Raw genomic sequence first — 25,832 nt, 5'->3', positions numbered from 1 at the left:
GATGTAGTAAATATAATAAGTCCTAGTAAGTTACCTTGCAACTTACAAACAGTTAACATTATGATTTTGCTTCCCTTTTTAAAAGTAGTAATCATTTTCTCATTGCACAGATGTACAGTGAGGTGATAAACCATGGCATACCTCCTAATATGCTGAACCTCCTTTTCCCAGTGTGGTGCAGAAACTCAATGTGGGATGGACTTCGACAAGTCATTGAAACTCCCTTGCAGAAATACTGACCCATGCTTCCTCCATAGCTGCCAATAATTGTGAAAGTATTGCCACTGTAGGATTTTGTGCATGAACTGACCTCTTGATTATGTCCCATAAATGTTTGTGGGATTTACGTTGGGTGATCTGGGTGGCAAATTCATTCACTTGAATTGTCCAGAATGTTCTTCAAACCAATCTTGAACAATTGTGGCCTGGTGACATAGCACATTGTTGACCATAAAAAAAATTCCATCGTTCTCTGGTTGTAAAGGGTCTCAAAGTGGCCCAACATAAGTGTTTCCACGCAATGATTGGTTCAGGTGGACCTGAGGACCCAGTCCATTCCACGTAAACACAGCCCACATCATTATGGAGCCACCACCAGCTTGCACAGTGCCTTGTTCACAACCTGGGTCAATGGCTTTGTGGGATCTGCGCCACACTCGAAGGGCCTCATCTGACCAGGCCACGGTTTCCTGGTCGGTGAGGGTCCAACTGATATGGTCCGAAGCTCAGGAGAGGTACTACAGGTGATGTCATGCTGTTAGAAAATGCACTCGCATCAGTAATCTCTGGCCATAGCCCATTAATGCCAAATTTCACTGCACTGTCCTAACGGATGCATTCATTGTGTGTCACACATTGATTCATTCATTGTGTGTCACACATTGATTTCATGCAGTGCTGCTTACCTGTTAGCACTGACAACTCTACGTAGATACTGCTGCTCTGTTGTTAAGTGAAGGGTGTCCATCACTACATTGTCTGTGGTGTGAGAGGTCCCTGAACTTTGGTATTCTTGACACTATGGATCTCAAAATACTGAATTCCCTAATGATTTCTGAAATAGAATGCCCCCATGCTTCTAGTGCCAACTACCATTTGCCATTCAGGGCCTCTTAATTTCCGTTGTGCGGCCATAATACAGGATGTATATGACCCGGGACATCCTGGAGATCTGGGAAAAACACAAGAATTTTTTCATCCAGGAGAAAACTGGGAAACACCTGGGGAATTTTTTAGAATCCTGGAAATTTTTCATTGTTTTAGTTTTCTGTTAAGTTTTGGTAATTTTGACTGGTAAGAACCGATACTCTAACAAAGGATATTACTTTATCCCGCTACTGCAGAATAATACTTCACCAATAAAACATAAACCAGGGAAAAAAACGAAAATAACCTAAGTTTCAAAGGAAATGTGCCATATACAACAATGACACACAGTGCTCATGCAAGCGCCTGCCAACAGCAAAATGTGTGAAAGGCTTTAGGAAGACTATGCAATGCTTCATAACAAGAAATTGCTGATGAGCATGAAGTCACAACTGTTTACATTAAATTGGTTTTAACTGTTACGAGTGGGCCCATGCGCATGCTCAGTTAAGCCGCGTTTGAGTGGTAGATTCTCCCACTTCTGGCTACAGGAATGTGGCTGTTGGCTGTGCAAGCAGTTGCAGCAAGCAGCTAGATGCTACCAGGAAAAGGGGGCACCAAATTCATATTCTCGAGGAAAAAAAACTTGTTTCACAAAACGCCTAGCATCCAGCGCATGTTGGTCTATCGGTTTTTCATATGATTTTGAAACCCATCCCTGTTAGTTTTTGAACATCTTTGAACACATTTTAAGTTGATTTCTGAATGAATCATAAGTTGATTTTTGAATTCATATGTAGTGTACATGATGTCTCTGTCAGGAGAATCCTCGTCACATTTAGAAATAAACTTTCCGCGGACAAAAGGGTCAGGGGTATACGAGCTGAGTGGAGTAAATCCAAAGGGATGAATACCACTCGCTGTCTGACTATGTGGTTGATTGGGTTTGCGAATGATCAACGTTGTTATAATTACTAGCGCAGTCCATAGAGTCAGACTACCAGAATGGAAATAAACAACTAACAGGAATAACAGGTGAGAAAGATTATGTATTATCTTCTTAGTCTAATCAAGAAAATGAAATTTTGACAGAAAATTTTTGGTCAGATCGCTACACTAGTAAGGACCAGTTGTGCAGTCCCCGGCAAGCAGCCGTTTAAGTTTTATTCTGGAAGTAACGCGGAAAACGTGTTGTACGAACATGTAAAACGCCTAACCAGAGAATAATCACTGGACAACTAAACCTGATTCTGGCAAGGTTAGTGAAGTGTTAATGTTTATACCACATCCGACACCAAAGGTAAATGTGTATGATCCCACTTCTGGTGTAAATGTATACGGGGTTTGGGAAAGGAGGGAGGGAGGCAGTTGTTACATATCCCTCGTGACAACAGGGTGCAGGAGGTCAAGTGGTCAGGATTAGAGAGTGGGCATCCATGGCTGCCATTAAATGACAAAACAGGAAATTAGGTACAATAACAAGAATATATTTCCGGGTACGGTACACAAGGGGTGCGCCTAGGGTCGTAAGTTACCAGATTTAGGCCAGTCTTTTTCACGAACTTCAATGAGGTAATAGATTCTTTTGCAGGAAGGAAAGCATGCCATGTAAAGCTGTAGCTAGATTAGAGAGAGAAGAAATGTGTACTTTCTTGCTTGTCTCTTTGTGTTTTTTTTTTTTTTTTTTTTTTTTTTAAGAAAAGGAAAGAGAGGGCCAGGTTGTCAAACCGGCTGACTGGAAGCAGGAGAGGCACCACAGGACATTTCAGTTTTCACTGTCCTGAATATAGTTTGATGGCATCCATTACAAAATATACACGTTTCAATTCCACAGAGTGAAATAGAGTGACATGCAATAGAAGAATGATGTTTGAAGAGGCATGGCACTGCAATGTGGCACACTTAAGACCAAATAACATCTCTTACATTTCCTTGAACATTTATGTTTAATGTTTCAGACTTTTCAGAAAGATGTGCGCTACAATATGAACATTTTTTGAAAATTCAATTTTATTTAGTATTGACCCGGTTAGCAAATATCGTCGATCCGGGGCTGATGGGCAGAGCAGTCTGAGTTGTTGTGGGTAGTCTCCGTGTGACACGTGTTTACATTTAGTGATTTTACTGTTTCCTCTTCATTTACTCTCACATCACATGAAAGCAAAATGGATATCTGTGGCCGGGAGCTATCAAGTGAATTAAAATACATTCACATAATTATGGAAGGCTAAAATATGTTATTAGTTTTTAGATTTTATTCTGTTTCCACCTTTCTGACAGTCAAGCATTAATCACCTTGCAGAACAATGGAGTTATTTTTATCTGTTTGCAATAGGAATTTGACTTTTATTAACCTTTTCCGCAGAGGCACTCAATGTATTTGAAATGAAATTTTAATTCCACAGTACTGGCTAGTTTCAAATGTTCGCTGCATTGCAAGTGCACGTTTTCATCTTCTAGCACATATGGCATTATGCCATAATAAAGAACCAAACATGTTATAATACAGTACTAATGCTCCAAGAAAATTTACAACCCGAAAACCACACTGAAAATTTAATACCAGGTTGAGGTCTACTTCATTGGGAATTCGGACATACGAATGTGCACTATGTAGTTTAAATGTGCACATTTTAGTATGGTTCACAAAATTCTGATGCTGTTGGAGTATCCTCTGATGGCTTGTTTCTTTTATGACATAATGTATGATCTTCCAATGTTTTACATCATGGTAGCTGCACAAGCGTGGTGTCGCCTGTTATCTGCGCTCTCTGCTGAAACTGCTCAAATGAGCCTATTTCTAACAGGCAGAGGAAAAATATTGCAAATGGTGGTTTGAAAAGCGTTACTTTCAAAGTAAATTTCCTTTTATGAGAATGTACCATAAGTTTCTTAAATCACAGAGCATTTGACTCTCCTTTAAAAATCAATTCTTTGATGATGAGCCATTTAGAATAATTTTGAGCCCTGAAGATCAGACATTTATGTGATTAAAAATTTTACTTCACATATGTGTGATATATCTTAGTGTAACATGCGCAAAAAAGATCAACATTATATGTGGAAGTTTACCTTCTCTTTCAGCTTATTAACCTTAGAGACCAATAGTATATGTGAAAGCTTTGCTTTTCTTGTAGCAACACTATGTATATTAATTTAAACTATTAACTTTCCCTGTTTGTGTGTTCGTGCTACTTGACAGTGATGTTGCTGTTTGCTGACTACATCACATGTCTTTTACTCTGAATATCCGCTGTCATCGGCTGGCGAGATCATGTGACATGAGCTATGACTGACTTACAAAAGTGCATCTCAATCTCAGTTTCAATTATTTGGAAAGTAACATGCAGTGTTCGAGGGAATTCCAATGTATAGTTTCACGATAGGAAAATATGCAGTATACATGTTGCTGCATATCAAAAGATACTTCCAAAACGTGTCTTTTTCCCTGAGTTTTGTTTTCTAAAGTGCCAGGAAATTCTATGCCCATGTATAAAACCATAACCATTCAAAGGATTGATAAGTTTTACAGTTCCGAGGGAAAATATACTGTCACTTAACACGGAAAAAGTGTGTTTTCATCAGGGGGAAAGTGTATTTTTAACCAGTAAATCCGAGAATTTTTTTTTCCTTGTCTGCATATACACCCTGTAATAACATCGGAAATCTTTTCACATGCTGCACCTGAGTACAAATTACAGCTTTGCCAATGCACTGTCCTTTTGTACCTTGTGTACGCAATACTACCACCATCCGGATGTCCATATTGCTATCTGATGACTTTTCTCATCTCAGTGCAGTGCAGTATGAATTAATATAGATTGCAAAAAAAAGTTGATATTTATGGGTGTTTATAACAAAGCTTTTTTTATGTTGTTGCCATAAGAAGAACCTTTGTAAATAATGATAGTTTTATTATTATTGACAGTATGATGATAAGGGCCAGAACTTTCTGCATATTGCTATCCAAAAGGAAGACATGGAGACCATTCTTTTTCTGCTTTCAATCCAAGTAGACGTCAACTCAAGAGTGCAAGATACTAATCAGATGCCACCGTTGCAGCTCGCTGCAACTGCTGGATCAGAAACGCTTGTCAGGTCCCTGATACTTGCTGGAGCAAGGGTAAGTAATGGAGCCCACATAAGCAGTCCATACTGCTAGGCTGCAAACATAAAAAAATGCAAGCTCTCTTCTTAGTATATGTATAATGTGCTTCTTGCATTCTCAACCAAAATCAGTAATGATAATATTCTCAACAAAAATCAGTAATGACGCAAACATTGATATATTCATTATTTTCATTCAGGTTTCCTAGACATATTTATCCATACCTACTGCTACGCTGTTAATATTAGTTTCTTCTTTTACACCTGATCACATATCCTGCCTTTGGTAGTTGACTGATTTACCAATGGTTTTATCCATAATATTCTTCATCATTTATTGACCCCACAGACCACTATGATCCCCACAGACCACCATGCTCCCCACAGACCTCTATGCTCTGTTACAATGACACCGTCCCAGAAGGTCATACTGAACATTAATGTTTTCAGTAATTACCCTAAATTACTGAAGGCACAGTTCCTTTTAGAAATACATGACCTATTTGATTCTCCTACCCAACTTGTTCTCCATCTCTCTCTTCTCATTGGTAGTAAGTTAAACCCTAATTATCCTTTCTCATTCCCAGTGTGACAGTGTATATGCAGAACTCAAGAATCATCCCTTAACTCTTGAGTCTCCTTTCTAACCAACAACAGTTCCCAGACTTCCACCATCTACATGTTTTTCGCAATCTATATGCCAGTCCACTCAAAATACCCAGTGATGGATGGTTACTGGTCTCCTATTGAAAGGTTCTCTGGTCATACAGATAAATGCCTCAACATACTATGTGCAACCTACCTTCTTGCGTCAAAGCTTCCTCATTCATCTGTCTGCAGTTATGTCACTTTACCGAGGATGAAGGTTCAAATTGCCAACCAACCATCCAGACTTTCTCAAATGTGGAGATGCTTGCTTTGAGGAGCACACAGCCAAATTCCTTCCCCAGTACGAGCTTGCACTCCATCTTTAATCTGTAATTAGTTATTATAACCTAGTCTTACTGTTCTTTCTTTACTACATGGCAATATGTCACTCTGCAACAGTACCAAACTAATGTTACTGATAATTTATTTCTAAATTGAACTGTCATCAATAAAACAGATGAGGGCCTCACAGTAAGTGCTTAATGTAACCATGGTCTGTACAATAGGCCTTGTCTCAGTGACTAGAACTTTGATGGGTGACTGTCCAGGTCTTCCAAGCACTGTTGGCAGTTTGTGTACACTCACCCATTGTGAGGCCAATTGAGGAGCTACCTGACTGTGAAGTTGCAGCTTTGGGCACAAAACCTGGCAACGACCAGGAGAGCAGTTTGCTGATAACATGCCACTCCACATCTGCATCCATTGACACCTATCGGCTGAGGATGACATGATGGTTGGTCGGTACCTTTGGATCTTCCGAGACCTATTCCAACTGAGCTTAGCTATGTAACCTTGATGGTGAAATAGCAGCAATAAAGCGTCCCTAAGCCAATCTTAGTTGATGAAGAAGAAGCAGAATTTCAGAGAATTATAAATACTGACTCAGTGACAATATTCTGAGAGAACTTGTATGATGAAAAATGGGGAGTAGTTCAACAAGTGGGCATACACTTTTTTTCCTAAAAGATTTCTTAAAGCTTTATGAATCTAGTTTTCCTCTCCAGTGGATCAAGGACCATTAAGTGGAATTTGAGAGAAAATCTGGTATCAGATTTTCTCTAATCTTGACTTTAAAATGCTGTGTAAATAGTGTTACAAAATTCTTCAGCGTATCATCATTGTGCATGGTCTCTCCTCCACAATTGATACACCACTCCCAATGGCATTTCCATTTCCGGAGCGGTCGTGGTACCACTCTTGGTGGATTGTGCGATGTGCAGCCTATGACTTCTCATTTATCTCTTCTTTCATTACATATCATTACAAGATAGAGTTTGACAGCGCACTGAAAGACCTGAGTCAAAACAAGGCCCCGGGAGTAGACAACATTCCATTGGAACTACTGACTGCCTTGGGAGAGCCAGTCCTGACAAAACTCTACCATCTGGTGAGCAAGATGTATGAGACAGGCGAAATACCCTCAGACTTCAAGAAGAATATAATAATTCCAATCCCAAAGAAAGCAGGTGTTGACAGATGTGAAAATTACCGAACTATCAGTTTAATAAGTCACGGCTGCAAAATACTAACTCGAATTCTTTACAGACGAATGGAAAAACTGGCAGAAGCCGACTTTGGGGGAGATCAGTTTGGATTCTGTAGAAATGTTGGAACACTTGAGGTAATACCGACCCTACGACTCATCTTAGAAAATAGATTAAGGAAAGGCAAACCTACGTTTCTAGCATTTGTAGACTTAGAGAAAGCTTTTGACAATGTTGACTGGAATACTCTCAAATTCTTAAGGTAGTAGGGGTAAAATGCAGAGAGCGAAAGGCTATTTACAATTTGTACAGAAACCAGATGGCAGTTATAAGAGTCGAGGGACATGAAAGGGAAGCAGTGGTTGGGAAGGGAGTGAGACAGGGTTGTAGCCTCTCCCCAATGTTATTCAATCTATATTGAGCAAGCAGTAAAGGAAACAAAAGAAAAGTTCGGAGTAGGTATTAAAGTTCATGGAGAAGAAATAAAAGCTTTGAGGTTCGCCGATGACATTGTAATTCTGTCAGAGACAGCAAAGGACGTGGAAGAGCAGTTGAACGGAATGGACAGTGTCTTGAAAGGAGGATATAAGATGAACATCAACAAAAGCAAAACGAGGATAATGGAATGTAGTCGAATTAAATCGGGTGATGCTGAGGGAATTAGATTAGGTAAGGAAGATTTGCTATTTGGGGAGCAAAATAACTGATGATGGTCAAAGTAGAGAGGATATAAAATGTAGACTGACAATGGCAAGGAAAGCGTTTCTGAAGAAGAGAAATTTGTTAACATTGAGTATAGATTTAAGTGTCAGGAAGTCATTTCTGAAAGTATTTGTATGGAGTGTAGCCATGTATGGAAGTGAAATATGGACGGTAAATAGTTTGGACAAGAAGAGAATAGAAGCTTTCGAAATGTGGTGCTACAGAAGAATGCTGAAGATTATATGGGTAGATCACATAACTAATGAGGAGGTACTGAATGGAATTGGGGAGAAGAGGAGCTTGTGGCACAACTTGACAAGAAGAAGGGGCCAGTTGGTAGGACATGTTCTGAGGCATCAAGAGATCACAAATTTAGCATTAGAGGGCAGCGTGGAGGGTAAAAATCATAGAGGGAGACCAAGAGATGAATTCAGAAGGATGTAGGTTGCAGTAAGTACTGGGAGATGAAGAAGTTTGCACAGGATAGAGTAGCATGGAGAGCTGCATCAAACCAGTCTCTGGACTGAAGACCACAATAACAACAACGTCAACAACATCATTACAAGTCTTCATCCATTCAGTAAGGTTTACAATTTTGAAAATAAGTAAAAAAAGTCTGCACTGGCAGGTCTAGAGAACATGAAGCATGAGGCAGCACAGTGATTTCGTTTTTTCTGCAGTAGTCACTACTAACAAATGAGGTTGAATGTGCGGGTGCGTTATCGTGATGCAAGAGCCATGAATTGTCTCACCATATTTCATGCCATTTCCTTGTCACATTTTCTTGCAGATTTCACAACACATCCCAATAGTATCATCAATTAACAGTTTGTCCCTGTGGTGTGAATTCATGAACTAATCCTTCAAAACTAAAGAAAACTATGAGCATTGCTTTGACATTTGACCTGACCTGACGAGCTGTTTTTTGGTCTTGGATAACCTTTCCCAACAAATTGTGAAGATTAAACCTTGACCTCTACATCATAACCATAGACCCATATCTTATCACCAGTTTTGTTTTCTTTTGGATCACGAAAATGAGAACGAGATGTTCCTTAGGAAGATTCCAAGATATTAGGATATCATGACATGATCCAACTGAAATGTTAATTCTTCTGCAATCTCGAGGACAGTCAGTCTTTAGTTGGCAGGCATAATTTTGTTGTAATTTATGATATGAGCATCATCGGTAAATCTTGAAGGGCGTCCTGAACGTGGGTCATCTCTAACTTCTGACTGGCCATTTTTAAACCACGTGAATTATTTGTAACACAGGGTATGGCTTAATCGCTCATCACCGTAGGCTTCTCGAATCATTTTGTGTGTCTCTGTAAAGGTTTTCTTGAGTTTCACACAAAATTTAATTCAGATGTTTTGCTCCTCTAACTCAGCCATATCTCAATTCGCAAGCTGTGTGACACAATGTTCTACTCAATATAGTACTGAAAAATAACTAACAGACATGCAACAATGAAACTTCCTGCAGTTACTCATTATAAACAGGCATGTGCAGGGATCCCAACCGCATTTCACTCCAATAAACCATTGCTGCGAAATTACTGAGACATGGTATTTCTGCACCAGGCATCAGTTTTGCCAGATTAGGACACTAGAAATCAGTAACTCCTCTTGCTATGATGGTATCTCAACCACAGTATTAATATCTTGTGCCAACTTGGCAGTGCCACACTTGAGTTAACTTTGTAAGCAATCAGAGTCAAGGTGTATTTTCTGAAAGACTGAAGGGTGGAGTAGTAACACCAATGTATGAAATATACTAATAAACAAAAATGGCACTAAGAGAATGACCTAATCATGAACTGACCCGTCTCCTTACTGTACTCTTAAAGATGTTTGAGAAGATGGCTTATAATAGAACATTGAACCAGCATTCTGAGAAAAACATTTTCAACAAGGGATTCTCTACTGAGAGGGAACTAAATGATCTCACAAACTAGATTCTCGTAGAGGTAAGCAATAAAAATCGCCTGTTGACATTTTTTATGATCATCCTAAGGCCTTTGTGTAGATTGTAACAATTTGCTAGGGATTGGCATGGCTTTAAAGGCCTTCTCTTTTCAAAAGTAAAGTCATACCTTAACAATACAAAACAGTGTTGCATTAGCAAATGATGCGATAAGAATAAGATTAAGTTTGGAATGAGGTAACAATAACGGTAAGTTTGGAATGATGTAACAATAACAGTACTGTGCCACAGGTCCACTTCTGTTCTTGGCCAGTACAAATTATTTGCCTGGGACATTGGAGGACTTCTTCATTGGTGCACTTACCTTTCCAATAGTCAAGATGATTGTCATCCAAACAATTCTCAATTTTCATTTTAATTCTGTATATTACTCTCATTGGCAACTGCGATGCATGAGTCGTTAAGAAGACTGTGCCATAGTTCTCACATTTTTCTGCTCTTACAATCTTCAGAGTTGTGTAGATGTCATTTTCCCGAAATTGCATGTTTAAGATTCACAGGTTCTACACACTAATTTGAATAGTGACTCCATTGCCACTACCCCCAGTGATTTAAGAAATTCTGAAGAAATGTTATCTATCCCTTCTGCCTTGTTTGATTGTAAGTCTTCCAAAACTCAGTTAAACCCTAACTCTCAATACTGGATCCCCTGTGTCTTCCTTATCGACCCCAATTTCTTCCTCCATCATTTCTTCAGACAAGTCCTCCCCCTCGTAGAGGTGTTCAGTGTACTCATTCCACCTGTCAGTTCCCTTTAACAGTGGAATTCTCATTTCATTTTTAAATGTTTACACTCTTTCATTTTACTTCACCAAAGATTGTTTTGAATTTTCTAGATGCTGAATCAGTCCCTTCCTATGACCATTTTAGAAAAATTACATAGCTTCTGTCTGTGAGGGAAAATGTGTGCAAAGGTGCGCAGGTGCAAAGTGCATTTGTAGACTGCCAAATATATCGGTATTCAGTTTTGAAATTTTAACATGAAAGTCCTCTGGGTAAAGTACTGTGGCATATTGTAAATAACCTGTAGATACAGGAGGAGGCATCTGTAACTGTGGTTGAATCGTTGGTTCGGTCAGTGATAGTTATTTAGAATATAATATGGTACCATATCCAGAAAACTTTGTTAGCTCACTCTGGCCGTGGAAACCTGAGCAGTTACATAAATACTAGCCTGTTCCTGTGGCTTCGCTCATGTGTGCACTCAACATGTATATTGCACAAATTTCATCCTCTCTTCCCTGTGTGTCCACCACTTTTTCCTCCCGTCTCTCTCTCTCTCTCTCTCTCTCTCTCTCTCTCTCTCTCTCTCTCTCTCTCTGTGTGTGTGTGTGTGTGTGTGTGTGTGTGTGTCCATCCCCCCCCCCCCCCCCCCCCCCCCCCCCCCACACACACACACTCCTGCTCTACTGCTGTTTGTACCCTTTTATGCCCATCTCAATCTATCTCCAGCTGTGTACCCATCTCTATATGCAGGTGCTGCAAAACTGGGCAGATAAAGCAGGCCCATACTACTTGAAAAGCAATTTCTTGCCCCTGATTTGTTGGCTGTCCTGGAAAGCAGGTCTGTAAGGCAGGCTGATAGTATTCCCACACAACAAACCCGTTGTATAAGGCAGTCTATACAGCAGGGGGCTGAAAAAAATTTTGTTGTCTGTATCCCTGCTCTTGTTGAAGTCAGGGTGTAAACCCTACAGTGCTGATACTTGTGAAGTTTGCTGTTTGTATACTGAAGATTCAAGGCTTTCAAAGAAGAGCATGGATATACAAATATCCATCTTTATATACACATATGTAAGACGTATGTATGTATGTATAAGCAAAATATCTTTTTCACTCATATATTATGACCAAATCTAGGGCTAGAGTGCCGTGTGGATAGGATTTTGTTTATAGTGAAGTTATATTAGGAGCTTCATGAATAATTGCAAGTTGTAGAATGATTTCAAGAGATATAAATGATTAAAGTATCTCAGGACAGAGAATTTAGTTTTGATACAGGACTGTCGTATAATGAAAAGTGGGTATGTTGCCGCAATAACTAAGTGCATCTGAACTATTACTGCAATATAGTTAGGTTTGTAATAAACACTTAATATTTGAAAATTAATGTTTTTCTTGAATAATTCAAAAACCTCAGCTTCTATCAGAAAATGTTCCCAGCACAAAATTAAATCACTTTAAATTTCCCACAGAAAGAGTTTTTATCTGTGACTAATAGCTTCCATGTTACAGGGGCTAGAAAATTCGCAGATTCACAGATTATTAAAAATAGTGTTTTAATGGTGTATAAAATTATTGTTTATTGTTAAATGAAGTGAGTTCAGAACAAGTATTAATGCTTGTATCATGTCTAAGTGCAGTAGAGTGTAGAAGGGATAAAGTGCATTCTGCAGGTGTGGTAGGGCAGATGAGAGAGCAGGGTGGGGGTTGGAGGGTAGAAGTGCGAGGGAAGGTAGGTTGCCAGATTGTGCTCTTGCAGTTCATGCTTTCATATCTCTGTAAACTGAAAAACAAGCAGGTGATTCTCCACTCTCTCTACCATCACCACATCACCAAAAATGATTACATGGTGTTTCACATAGTTATACCAACTCTCCCCAGTGTGCCTTATGAATCACTGGTGATGCAGTGCGCAGAGAAAACGTTATTTTTTTGTGGGGGGTGGGGTCATTTTCCACAAAGTGCATTAACATGACATTGGAACAGATCTGAGTTACTAATAATAATAATGTAAAAACGTGTATGGACAGAATCTGCATAAATCTCCGCACACTCTTCTACACTAATAGAGGGTAAATTGTTTCTTAGTCACCCTGTATGGCAGGTTCCTGCCCAGGTCTCTTAGGTGAACAGATACACTAAGTTCACTGAGCTCATGTTTATGTAGTCGAGTTATAATCAGCTTAATAAGTGTGTGCTTATTTACATGAATAAGTCAATTTGTGTGTAAAATACTTTTATACTCAATGAGAAGTATGTAATTTGTAAGTGAACTTTTCAGTGTTGATGAGAAAGGTATTGGATTATTATATGTGGCACCTCGCTACTGTCTATTGTTGGCAGTGAATAAATGAATGAACAGAAAGTTATTGCACTTCTTTCACCATTAACTGTATTACTAGGAGACTGCATAATATCTTCTATTCAGGAATTGCTGACACTTGTAGAGTGGGGTACTATGAGTGGAATCCTTTACCCCACATCTGTAGCATATTTTCCAAGATGGGTGTGAAAATGATGTCTGATGAATTGGGACTGACCAAGTCTAGAATGGTTGTTGTTGTTGTTGTGGTGATCTTCAGTCCTGAGACTGGTTTGACGCAACTCTCCATGCTACTCTATTCTGTGCAAGCTTCTTCATTTCCCAGTACTTACTGCAACCTACATCTTTCTGAATCTGTTTAGTGTATTCATCTCTTGGTCTCCCTCAATGATTTTTACCCTCCACGCTCCCCCCCAATGCTAAATTTGTGATCCCTTGATGCCTCAGAACATGTCCTACCAACCGGTCCCTTCTTCTTGTCAAATTGTGCCCCAATTATATTCAATACTTCCTCATTAGTTATGTGATCTATCCATCTAATCTTCAGCATTCTTCTGTAGCACCTCGTTTCGAAAGCTTCTATTCTCTTCTTGTCCAAACTATTTATCATGCACGTTTCACTTCCATACAAGGCTACACTATATACAAATACTTTTAGAAATGACTTCCTGACACTTAAATCTATACTCGATGTTAACAAATTTCTCTTTTCAGAAACGCTTTCTTTGCCATTGTCTGTCTACATTTTATATCATCACTACTTCGACCATCATCAGTTATTTTGCTCTCCAAATAGCAGATCTCCTTTACTACTTTAAGCATCTTGTTTCCTAATCTAATTCCCACAGCATCACCCGACTTAATTCGACTACATTCCATCTGGTTTCTGTACAAATTGTAAATAGCTTTTCGCTCCCTGTATTTTACCCCTGCCACCTTCAGGATTTGAAAGAGAGTATTCCAGTCAACATTGTCAAAAACTTTATCTAAGTCTACAAATGCTAGAAGTGTAGGTTTGCCTTGGAATTATTTTATTCTTCTTGAAGTCTGAGGGTATTTCGCCTGTCTCATGCATCTTGCTCACCAGATGGTAGAGTTTTGTCAGGACTGGCTCTCCCAAGGCTGTCAGTAGTGCTAATGGAATGTTGTCTACTCCCGGGGCCTTGTTTCGACTCAGGTCTTTCAGTGCTCTGTCAAACTCTTCACGCAGTATCGTGTCTCCCATTTCATCTTCATCTATCTCCTCTTCCATTTCCATAATATAGTCCTCAAGTACATTGCTCTTGTATAGACCTTCTATATACTCCTTCCACGTTTCTGCTTTCCCTTCTTTGCTTGGAACTGTGTTTCCATCTGAGCTCTTGATATTCGTACAAGTGGTTCTCTTTTCACAAAGGTCTTTTTAATTTTCCTGTAGGCAGTATCTATCTTACCCCTAGTGAGATAAGCCTCTACATCCTTACATTTGTCCTCTAGCTAACCCTGCTTAGCCATTTTGCACTTCCTGTTGATCTCATTTTTGAGACGTTTGTATTCGTTTTTACCTCTTCATTTACTGCATTTTTGTATTTTCTCCTTTCATCAATTAAATTCATTATCTCTTCTGTTACCCAAGGATTTATACTAGCCCTCATCTTTTTACCTACTTGATCCTCCGCTGCCTTCACTACTTCATCCCTCAGAGCTATCCATTCTTCTTCTGCTGTATTTCTTTCCCCCATTCCTGTCAATTTATCCCGTATGCTCTCCCTGAAACTCTGTACAACCTCTGGTTTAGTCAGTTTATCCAGGTCCCATCTCCTTAAATGCCCACCTTTTTGCAGTTTCTTCAGTTTTAATCTACAGTACATAACCAATAGATTGTGGTCAGAGTCCACATCTGCCCCTGGAAATGTCTTGGTAATCTGCTGTAATTCATTGCTTGATTTACATTGAAATATCTGAAGTTCCTTAACACTTAGGTGACCTACTTTTGTTGCAGAGGGAGACAGTTTAAGCCTCTTCAGATGTTGGGAGAGATGAGGCTGGGATGATGCACTTGATATCCTTCAAGCTGTGAAAAGTATTCCTGCCAGTGATACTGGAGACAATGAAATCGATGTTGTTGAATACATATTGACAGCATGTTACACTTGAGGTGGCCTCTGCAGTTTGGTATGCAGGTGACAGTTTCAGCTCTTGAGCCTTTTTATATAACTACTCACTTAAAAAAATGAAAATAACACTATTATATATACATGAGCTCAGTCTACTCACGTAAGAGAACTGAACAGGAAATGCTGGGGAAAGTTACCTTCCCTGGAAGAATGCTAGAACCTGCCGTAGAGGATGACCAGTAATAAATTTTCCCTCTTATCAGTGTAGAACAACAGGTAGAAAATTATGAGGATTTTGTCAATATGCATTTCTTTCATCACTATTATTAATAATATATACCTATATTCAATGTAGTGTTTTGCACTTTGTGAAAAATACCCCCCCCCCCCCCCCCCTCCCAGGTCTCTTCCTGCCCCACCTGGGCATGTGTAAACACTGCATCACCAGTGTTTCATAAGGCACACTGTGGTGGCTCTGTACACTTGGACTTGACACATATATTTAATATTTCTATTAACCTGCTTCATTTAACGCTAAAACAATAGTTATATACCATTAAAATTGTATTTTTAATAACCTGTGATTTTTCCATCTCCTGCAATGAGGAAACTATTAGTCCTAGTGAAAAAAATGAATGGGATCTTTTTTTGTAGTGGGTTTAAAGTAGTTTAATTTTGTACTGGAAAAAATTTTCAGTATAAGCTGTAGTTTTCAAGTTACTCAAGAGCATAAAGTGACATTTGCACCCCACCCACCTACCCAGCTATATCACTGTTACATCCCACTGGTGGGGATTTGTTGTTCATGACACTCTTTCTTACCACTATCCAAAAATTTATGACTACACAATTTTTTCCTCCATATTTGACCTTCTTTGGTCTTGATTGACTGGGCTAAAGTTGAAAGCTTATTGGTCATGTAACTCAGCTCCAATCAATGTTTGCATAAATGGGGCTATTTAATATGAACTTTGTTGTTTATTCTAACTTTTAAGTGCTACTTAAATATTTATACAGTGCCTTTAATTAACCCTGGCAGGTAGATGACCGTGATGCCCACCAAAGAACAGCTTTGCATGTTGCAGCGGGAGCAGGCCATGCGGCTGTTATATCAGCTTTGCTGCAGAATGGTGCTGATGCTAATGCTTCAGATTCAGAAGGGGATAATGCATTGCATATAGCTTGCCGTGAAGGTCAACGAGGCACTGCACTTGTGCTTCTTACTGAGTCACAGTTGGATGCTGAGGTGAGAATAAATAGAATTTTTTTTTCTCTTAATGTAATATATTGGTTATCCCCAGTATCTTTCAGGCTTTCATAAAAGACAAAGAAAAGAATGAAGTTGAGTGATCACAATAATCTTCATCTTCTTTATATATAATAATTCAACCTGTATATGTACCGACTTGCAAAACTCAAAACTTAGTTGACAAGAGATTTTGACACAATGTCGCATTCAAATACACACATCTTTATGTACCTATTTGTAATAAATAAAGGGGAAATTTTAAATTTTGAAAAGATATCACCAATTTACTTCAAATTTTTACATGCTACTGTAATAAATTTGATACCTCGTAACAAGGGTTTTGATAATTTTGGGGAAAAACACATCGAAGGTGGCCCACAAATTTCATCATTTGTTATTTTGTGGAGTACACTTTATCGCTCAGCAACAATTATTATGATTACAAATAAAAAACCTCACCAGAAAACAAGTAACAATGCTCACAGGAGTGGTTAGCACAATGGACTCACATTCGGGAAGACGATGGTTCAATCCCGCATCTGACCATCCTGATTTAGGTTTTCCGTGATTTCCCTAAATTGCTCCAGGCATAATCCGGGATGGTTTGTTTGAAAGGGCATGGCTGACTTCCTTCCCCATCTTTCCCTAATCCGATGAGACCGATGACCTCACTGTCTGGTCTACTTCCCCAAAACAACCTCAACCTCAACCTCAACTTCAACCACACAAGGAAAGTAGTTCAGTGTTTGTAAAAGCCATATATGCACATACTCCTGGTGGTGCAGTTGGTCAAATGGCCTGTCTGATGTGTGGAGAAATTGGCTACTTGGCAGATACACCAGTCCTCATATAATGTGAATCGATAATTTACATATTTCATTATTGAAAATGACAGTCTTCAACTGGCACATAATCCTTCAATTTTTGTGCAAATTGTGTGATGTTTCATTTGGTGGCTGGGAAATTAACTCTCCTCACCAGTGCATGTAGTAGACAGACAATAAGATAGGAACTCTTCCTAAATAACATTTTAGTGAGCAAAGATTATGATTAGACACAACATGTATTATCAGAATTGAAACAAGATGGAAACGAGGCTAGATACACTTCTCAAGGGCCATTGTGTTCAACCTTCATATGATGGGATTGTGTCCTGGTGAAGACTCCAATAAAGAACATTAGAACCCTTTTTTATTTATTTATTTATTTATTTATTTATTTATTTAGAATTAGAACTCAGTTGTGACCTGTTACATATTGATTCTTGTATGTTTGTAGCTTCTTGGGACTCCTTGGACCTTTTACTGGTGTTTGTAGTTTTTCAGTGTTGAAAGCCAATTATACATTGTAAATCTTTGTCAGTTCATATCTGAGGAGTAGTTGTCAGTGGTATTTGCGAACTTACAAAGCCACAGCAGCAAATGTGTGATAATGATACACTATTGGATGTCACTAAAAGCCATTACACTATGTTTTTGTGCACACTAGTAACTTCAAATCAAGGGCAAATCTCAGGTGTGAATTCATTCCATCCGAATATAAAATTCACAGTGGAAATGGAAAAAGATGGTACTTTACCTTTGTTGATGTTTTGGTACAAAGGAAAGCAGATGGAACCTTGGGACACAGTGTCTACTGCAAGCCAACACATACAGATCAATATCTGCATACCACAAGCTGCCATAATCCTGCACAGTGCAGTAGTGCATTATGGGCATTAGTTCATAGAGCACAAGTGGTAATCTGATTCAGAAAGCCTGTTGAGTAAAATACAACATTTGAAGACAGTGTTCTGACAAAATGTTTATTCTGAGAGACAGATACTTAATGCATTCAAGCCCAAGCAAGTTCAATCTATGGAGCAGAATGTAGATACGAAGACACCCACCACTTTAGCCTTTTTGCCGTATTTTGGTGCCATGTCTTCAAGAATCTGAAAAGTCCTCAGAAGATAAGGAATTAAATGTGTATTTCAACCATCTGCAAAACTGAGAAACCTGTTGGATTCGGTTAAGGATGACCTTGGCCTGAGGAAATGTGGTGTGTACAAGATTCCTTGTCAATGTGGGCAGCGTGCATAGGCCAGACATGCCCCACAGTACTAGAATGCTGCGATGAACACCTGAGTCATACACGCCTTTGTCAACCGGAAAAGTCGGCAAATGTAGAATACTGTCTGAATACAGAAAATCAGATGATTTATGAAAAGGCGGAAGTTTTAATCCCAGCATAATCTTTCTGGGATTGCATCATTAAGAAAGTAATATATATCCGTATAGCCGATAATCTCATCAACAAGGGTGTGGGATTTCAACTGAGCACAGCCTGGAATCCTGTACTGGCTGCTATTAAATCATGATTCGAAAATCAAGATTATTCGATAACAGACCCGTCATAACATTTGTCTAGTTGATTAGTAACGTCTGGCCACACTGTTGGCAAATGCAGTCTACAGCGCACACGCAGGAGAGCCACTCTGTGATTTTCGGCAGAGGGAGTTTGAATGCGGCACCATCTATCAGCAGATTATTGTGCATGCATGATTTCAGCACATGCGCCTTCTTTGCGCGCGTGCTTTAGAAAGGTGGCATTGACGTGTGGATACCGTCAGTCATACCTAGCCACCAGCAAGGTTGAACCACCTGAAGATGTCGGACAGTTGCTCCAAGGAAATATTGTGGAATTTGCACATTGTGATCTGGTGGCAAACCCATGAAGACTATTAATAGGGCTTATCGAAAGTTAACCACTAGTGGACTGGCCATATTAACTGTGCAATATCGGGGAGGGGGGGGGGGGGTTGTTGAACAGTGAAAGTAAAGAACTGTGACACAATTGTGCGTGCACCTGTTGGCTACTTCCAACCTCCAATTTTTCACAACGCAGTACGTTGACACTGAGGACCATCAATGAAGAAATAAAGCAGGCGAATGTCATAAACCTTCAGAACAACTCCAACTATCCCCATTCTGGGTACTTTTATCATCATTTATTTTTGTATTCATTTTGTGAAACTGAGGAGTTTGTTTCAGCTTGATTATCAGAGCCTTTCTGCTTTTCCTCTCAGTATCTCTCTGTCCATTCTTATTTCCACCCATTAACTTGTCAAGTGGCTTCTAAGAAAATTTGTGTTGATAATTATACTTTTAAATTTTTTTAAATTCTTGTAAGATTTCTCCATGTGTAACTTTTACGTTGTCGTAATCATCCACAGGCTTGTTGATTGTTACAACTCTCTCTCCCTCCCTCTCTCTCTCTCTCTCTCTCTCTCTCTCTCTCTCTCTCTCTCGATAAATAACATACTAATTTCTTGAGAAGTAGAGTTGGTCATGTACCTCGATTTAAAGCATTACATTAGTAGAGCTTATTTAGGGTGAACTAAATTTGGTACAAAAGAACTAAGTAAGTAGCACTTGATATTGACGACATGCTCATCTATTATATTAATAGCCATTAAGTTAAATTTGCTTGTTATCTACAATTTTGTATCACTTTGTACTTTTACAGGCAGCAAACCTGAAAGGGAGAAATCCTGTGCATGAACTTGCAGGGGCATCAAAGGACACAGCAGCTGGAATTGCTGAATTGTTCATAGAATGTATTCCACATTATCCGCTTGACAAACCAGATCTTGATGGCAACACAGGTGAGAAATTCTATAACAGTAACAGTAAAAATAGTGAACAACTCTGTGGTCCAGCAGTTTTTCCACTTTTTTTCCCCCTAAATAGAGGTGAGTGTGTGCGCCCCCCCCCCCCCCCTCGAATATCAAGCAATGTAAGTTTTCACTTTGTATGAGTACAGAGAGGCAGTGAGTGAGAACAAGAGATACAGCAGTTTATAGTTGGCCAGAAAAGGAGCATTAATGTGCAGGGTCAGTTTTGAGTTACTCATCTCACTACACGAATCTGCTATTGGTTTAGCATTTAAGGATATAAATGTTACATCTCTGGGGATAGAGAAATTGTAACTTGTGCTTACTCATAATAGCATCAAGATTATCCACAAAGCAGTTGTTTCTGAAATAAAATAAATAAATGAAAATAAAAAATTGGTGTTGTTGTTGTTGTCTTCAGTCCTGAGACTGGTTTGATGTAGCTCTCCACGCTACTCTATCCTGTGCAAGCTTCTTCATCTCCCAGTACTTACTGCAACCTACATTCTTCTAAATCTGCTTAGTGTATTCATCTCTTGGTCTCCCTCTACGATTTTTACCCTCCATGCTGCCCTCCAATGCCAAATTTGTGATCCCTTGATGCCTCAGAACATGTCCTACCAACTGGTCCCTTTTTCTTGTCAAGTTGTGCCACAAACTCCTCTTCTCCCCAATTCTGTTCAATACCTCCTCATTAGTTATGTGATCTACCCAGCATTCTTCTGTAGCACCACATTTCAAAAGCTTCTATTCTCTTCTTGTCCAAACTATTTATCGTCCATATTTCACTTCCATACATGGTTACACTCCATACAAATACTTTCAGAAACGACTTCCTGACACTTAAGTCTATACTCGATATTAACAAATTTCTCTTCTTCAGAAACGCTTTCCTTGCCGTTGCCAGTCTACATTTTATATCATCTCTACTTCGACCATCATCAGTTATTTTGCTTCCCAAATAGCAAAACTCCTTTACTACTTTAAGCATCTCATTTCCTAATTATATTCCCTCAGCATCACCTGAATTAGTTCGACTACATTCCATTATCCTCGTTTTGCTTTTGTTGATGTTCATCTTATATCCTCCTTTCAAGACACTGTCTATTCCGTTCAACTGCTCTTCCAAGTCCTTTGCTGTCTCTGACAGAATTACAATGTCATTGACAAACCTCAAATTTTCTATTTCTTCTCCATGGATTTTAATACCTACTCCGAATTTTTCTTTTGTTTCCTTTACTGCTTGCTCAATATACAGATCGAATAAGATTGGGGAGAGGCTACAACCCTGTCTCACTCCCTTCCCAACCACTGCTTCCCTTTCATGTCCTTCGACACTTGTAACTGCCATCTGGTTTTTGTACAAATTGTAAATAGCCGTTTCGCTCCCTGTATTTTACCCCTGCCACCTTCAGAATTTGAAAGAGAGTATTCCAGTTAACATTGTCAAAGGCTTTCTCTAAGTCTGCAAATGCTAGAAATGTAGGTTTGCCTTTCCTTAATGTATTTTCTAGGATAAGTCGTAGGGTCAGTATTGCCTCACGTGTTCCAACATGTCTGCGGAATCCAAACTGATCTTCGCCGAGGTCGGCTTCTACCAGTTTTTCCATTTGTCTGTAAAGAATGCGTGTTAGTATTTTGCAGCCGTGACTTATTAAACTGATAGTTCAGTATTTTTCACATCTGTCAACACCTGCTTTCTTTGGGGTTGGAATTATTATATTCTTCTGGAAGTCTGAGGTTATTTCGCCTGTCTCACACATCTTGCTCACCAGATGGTAGAGTTTTGTCAGGACTGGCTCTCCCAAGGCCGTCAGTAGTTCCAATTGAATGTTGTCTACTCCTGGGGCCTTGTTTCGACTCAGGTCTTTCAGTGCTCTGTCAAACTCTTCACGCAATATTGTATCTCCCATTTCATCTTCTTCTACATCCTCTTCCATTTCCATAATATTGTCCTCAAGTACATCGCCCTTGTATAGAACCTCTATATACTCCTTCCATCTTTCTGCTTTCCCTTCTTTTCTTAGAACTGGGTTTCCATCTGAGTTCTTGATATTCATACAAGTGGCTCTCTTTTCTCCAAAGGTATCTTTAATTTTCCTGTAGGCAGTATCTATCTTACCCCTAGTGAGATAAGCCTCTACATCCTTACATTTGTCCTCTAGCCATCCCTGGTTAGCCATTCTGCACTTCCTGTCCATCTCATTTTTGAGACGTTTGTATTCCCTTTTGCCTGCTTCATTTACTACGTTTTTATATTTTCTCCTTTCATCAATTAAATTCATTATTTCTTCTGTTACCCTAGGATTTCCAGCAGCCCTCGTCTTTTTACCTACTAGATCCTCTGCTGTCTTCACTATTTCATTCATCAAAGCTACGCATTTTAGCCAGTGCTACAAATTTTAATGGCTAAATTATGGGGGTGATAAGATAGCTCATAGTAATTTTACTTTTGGAGGTTTGAAAAGAATATTTCCTAGGTGCTACTCATGCTGCAACTAAGATTACGCAGAGATATGTTTAAACTTTCTAAAACCAGATATTATACATACCTCAACTATAAAGATGTAAGCTCTTGTTTCTCACTGCATCTATCTAAATTAATAATCCAAATATAATAGAAAGAATCATTCCACGTGGGGAAAATATATCTAAAAACAAAGATACTGTGACTTACCAAACGAGAAAGTGCTGGTAGATAGTCACAATAAAAAACACACAACACACACACACACACACACACACAAATTTCAAGCTTTCGCAACCCAAGGTTGTTTCATCAGGAAAGAGGGAAGGAGAGGGAAAGACAAAAGGATGTGGTTTTTAAGGGAGAGGGTAAGGAGTCATTCCAATCCCAGGAGTGGAAAGACTTACCTTAGGGGGAAATAAGAACAGGTATACACTCGCTCGCACACGCCCCCCCCCCCCCCCTTCCACACGCGCACACACACACACACACACACACACACACACACAGAGATTTCCACCCAGCCCCGCAGTGCCCTTGTGGTCATGCATTGACAGTGCGCCGTGTTTTATTGTCGTGTCCCCGTTTTAGTCAATCTCATGTTGTCCTGTCTCTGCCATCTACTTTACAGGACATTTTAGCTGATGACGCTCGAGGAGCTGCTCGTGTTCTTCGTTTCATTACTTTGACTGGCTTGTCCAAAGACATCTAAATCTTTCACTTATTGTATCTGCATCTTTGTAAGAACTTTCTGGTGTTCCCCCCTCCCCCCCCCCCCCTGGAGTTTTACTAGATTCTATGTGCTCTTACAATTGTGACTTGGCACTAATGACCTCAGTAGTTGAGTGCCCTTAACCCCCCCCCCCCCCCCCAAAAAAAAAAAAAAAAATCCATCTGCACATATACAGGCAGATATATCAATCCAATACGCAGGAATGCAAAGAAGACAGACAAAATCTCTCATTCTTCAAACCATTATCTGCATTGTGCTTGGGATTACCCAGAAGGGGAAATAGAATTACAGATACTGCTTATTGCAATCACGTGTCTACTTTCAGGAGTGCCAAAATTAATATCCGAGACAAAATTATTTGAAACTTTATATTTGTTTTCAGTTTCCTCCTACTTTCTTAAGTGCCGTTTTGAGTCCTTGGTATTGTTACAAAGTTTGTAATGTATATGATAACTATAACAGCTGCAGCAGTAACTTACAATTTGAATACAGCATAACTGGACATAATTTAGAAGGATAGGAAGAAATCATGCTTTTTTTATGAATCAGAATTACTATGAGCTTCTATAAAGTGTTTGTTTTCCAAAAATTAAAAAGCTTTCCTCATCTGCCACTCATTCTGTATATTAACAGTAAGTAAATTATTAAATTACCTCTAGGGTTACTTACTCAGATGGATAGTTCCGTTTTCTGTTTGAGTATACATACAATGGGGGAAAAGGAATTGAAGATTCAGTGGTCTTGGCAATATTATTGTGTTTATGCCAGAGAGGTGTAGGGAGGGAGTGTTAGAGGGAGGGTGGGAAGGGTGAGAAAGGGGGGGGGAGAGAGAGAGAGAGAGAGAGAGAGAGAGAGAGAGAGAAGGGGGGAGGGGGGGATTATTAATAGTGCACTCTCCATTCTTCTTAAAAGAGGACCTTGGAGAGATGTATATTTTCATAACTGCCCAAAACACTTATTATTATTATTATTATTATTATTGTTGTTGTTGTCATGGTTGTGGTCTTCAATCCAGAGGCTTGTTTTGCGCAGCTCCCTGTAGTACTCTATCCTGTGCAAGCCTCTTCATCTCCAAATGACTGCTGCACCCTACATCCTTTCCTTACTGAATTCATCTCTTGGTCTCCCACTGCAATTTTAAACCCCCTTCCACTACTCTTCCCCCTTTTTCCTCCAATACTAAATTGGCAATCCCTTCATTTCTCAGAATCTGTCCTATCAACTGATCCCTTCTTTTAGTCAAATTGTGCCACAATTTTCTTGTCTCCTCAATTCTATTCAGCACCTCCTCATTATTTACATTATTGAACCATCTAATCTTTAACATTTTCTGTAGCTTAAAATTTCAAAAGCTTCTATTCTTTTTTTGTTTAAACCGTTTATATTCCATGTTTCACTTCCATACATGGCTACACTCAAGACAAATACCTTCAGGAAAAGCTTCCTATGTCTTAAAATCCATATTCAGTGTTAAAAAATTGCTGTTCTTCAGAAACACTTTCCTTGCCATTACCAGTCTACATTTTATATCCCATCTACTTCAATGATCATCCATTACTTCACTTCCCAAACAGCAAAACCTATCTACTACTTTGTGACTCATTCTAATGTAATTCCCATAGCATCATCTGATAATAATAACAATTGTTGTTCTTTTTGTTGTTGTTTCATGTGGCTCAATTGACTGGTGCAAGTCCCTCAATTGGTTGTAACATCAGCAACTTACACGTCCCTAACCTACCTCAGTTATCCAGCTGGAGAAAAGGGAATTACAGTTTAACACGGAATCAAAACAGTGTGTCATTTCTGGCAGACAACGTTTTGCTTTCCAGGTGCGTGCTTTATCACTAGAGCACCAGGCCCAACAGTATTGATTGATCTTACATTTTCAATCCCCCCCCCCCCTTTCCCCTTGTACCCCCTTCTAATAGCTAGATGCTTGTCTTATTAAGATTGCCGTTATTTTTGAAACATGAGCACATTGGTGTTTTTTAACCAATACGTAAAGTTTGGATTTCCTTAAATATGGTTTACAATGTATATCATTAGCGGCCCATCAAAATTTGTATCTGCTGCATAGTAAAGCAGAAGTAGATGGTTTATTCTGTACTTATAGCAGACAATACCCACAGCTGCCGAATCTTCAGGACCATATGATTGTTGTCCATGAAACTGTTTTGTTCCTGACATATCATCCTGATCTGCATTGAACAGTCTTCAGAGGTGCACACTGTTACACTGAGTCATGCTGTCTGGCATCACCTCTGTCACTTTATTGTATTTTAATTACATTGTAATTTGATTGAAGGAAGTTAATGATTTGGTCTGTAATAGTTCTGAGGTAAGAATTTTTTGGACAGATTGTAGAGGGGAGGGTGAAGTTCAAATGGTACTAGTAGTTGCTTTTGTACGTAAAAAGGTTTCATTCGGGGCTGTGGCAGATGATAAAAAAGAAAAAAAAAACTGAAGGTTTTAAAGAAGATACAATGAATGTGGTTCTGAGTTATTTGATAAAATTTATGAGAAGAAAATCCATTTACTATCTTTAGAGAGGAAAAAAAACAATGTTTGA

General features: G+C 39.2%; 1 protein-coding gene across 2 annotated transcripts in view; it reads left to right on the top strand.

Annotated features, from left to right (window-relative positions):
- The window catches only part of LOC126284505 (rabankyrin-5), a 499,589-nt gene that overhangs the window by 443,151 nt on the left and 30,606 nt on the right, over positions 1–25,832 (top strand). The window contains exons 19-20 of one of the 2 annotated variants that reach the window (XM_049983482.1): positions 16,196–16,402; positions 19,913–20,051. The exons of the other annotated variant lie outside the window; for it this stretch is intronic. Coding sequence (XP_049839439.1) covers positions 16,196–16,402; positions 19,913–20,051 — 346 coding nt within the window. The remainder of the gene's footprint in view (positions 1–16,195; positions 16,403–19,912; positions 20,052–25,832) is intronic. 2 annotated transcript variants of the gene reach the window in all.

Source organism: Schistocerca gregaria, chromosome 8, assembly GCF_023897955.1.
Source record: "Schistocerca gregaria isolate iqSchGreg1 chromosome 8, iqSchGreg1.2, whole genome shotgun sequence".
Classification (NCBI taxonomy): Eukaryota; Metazoa; Arthropoda; class Insecta; order Orthoptera; family Acrididae; genus Schistocerca; species Schistocerca gregaria.
Note: the sequence above shows the minus strand (reverse complement) of the source record. Positions and strands in the feature narration are given on the sequence as shown.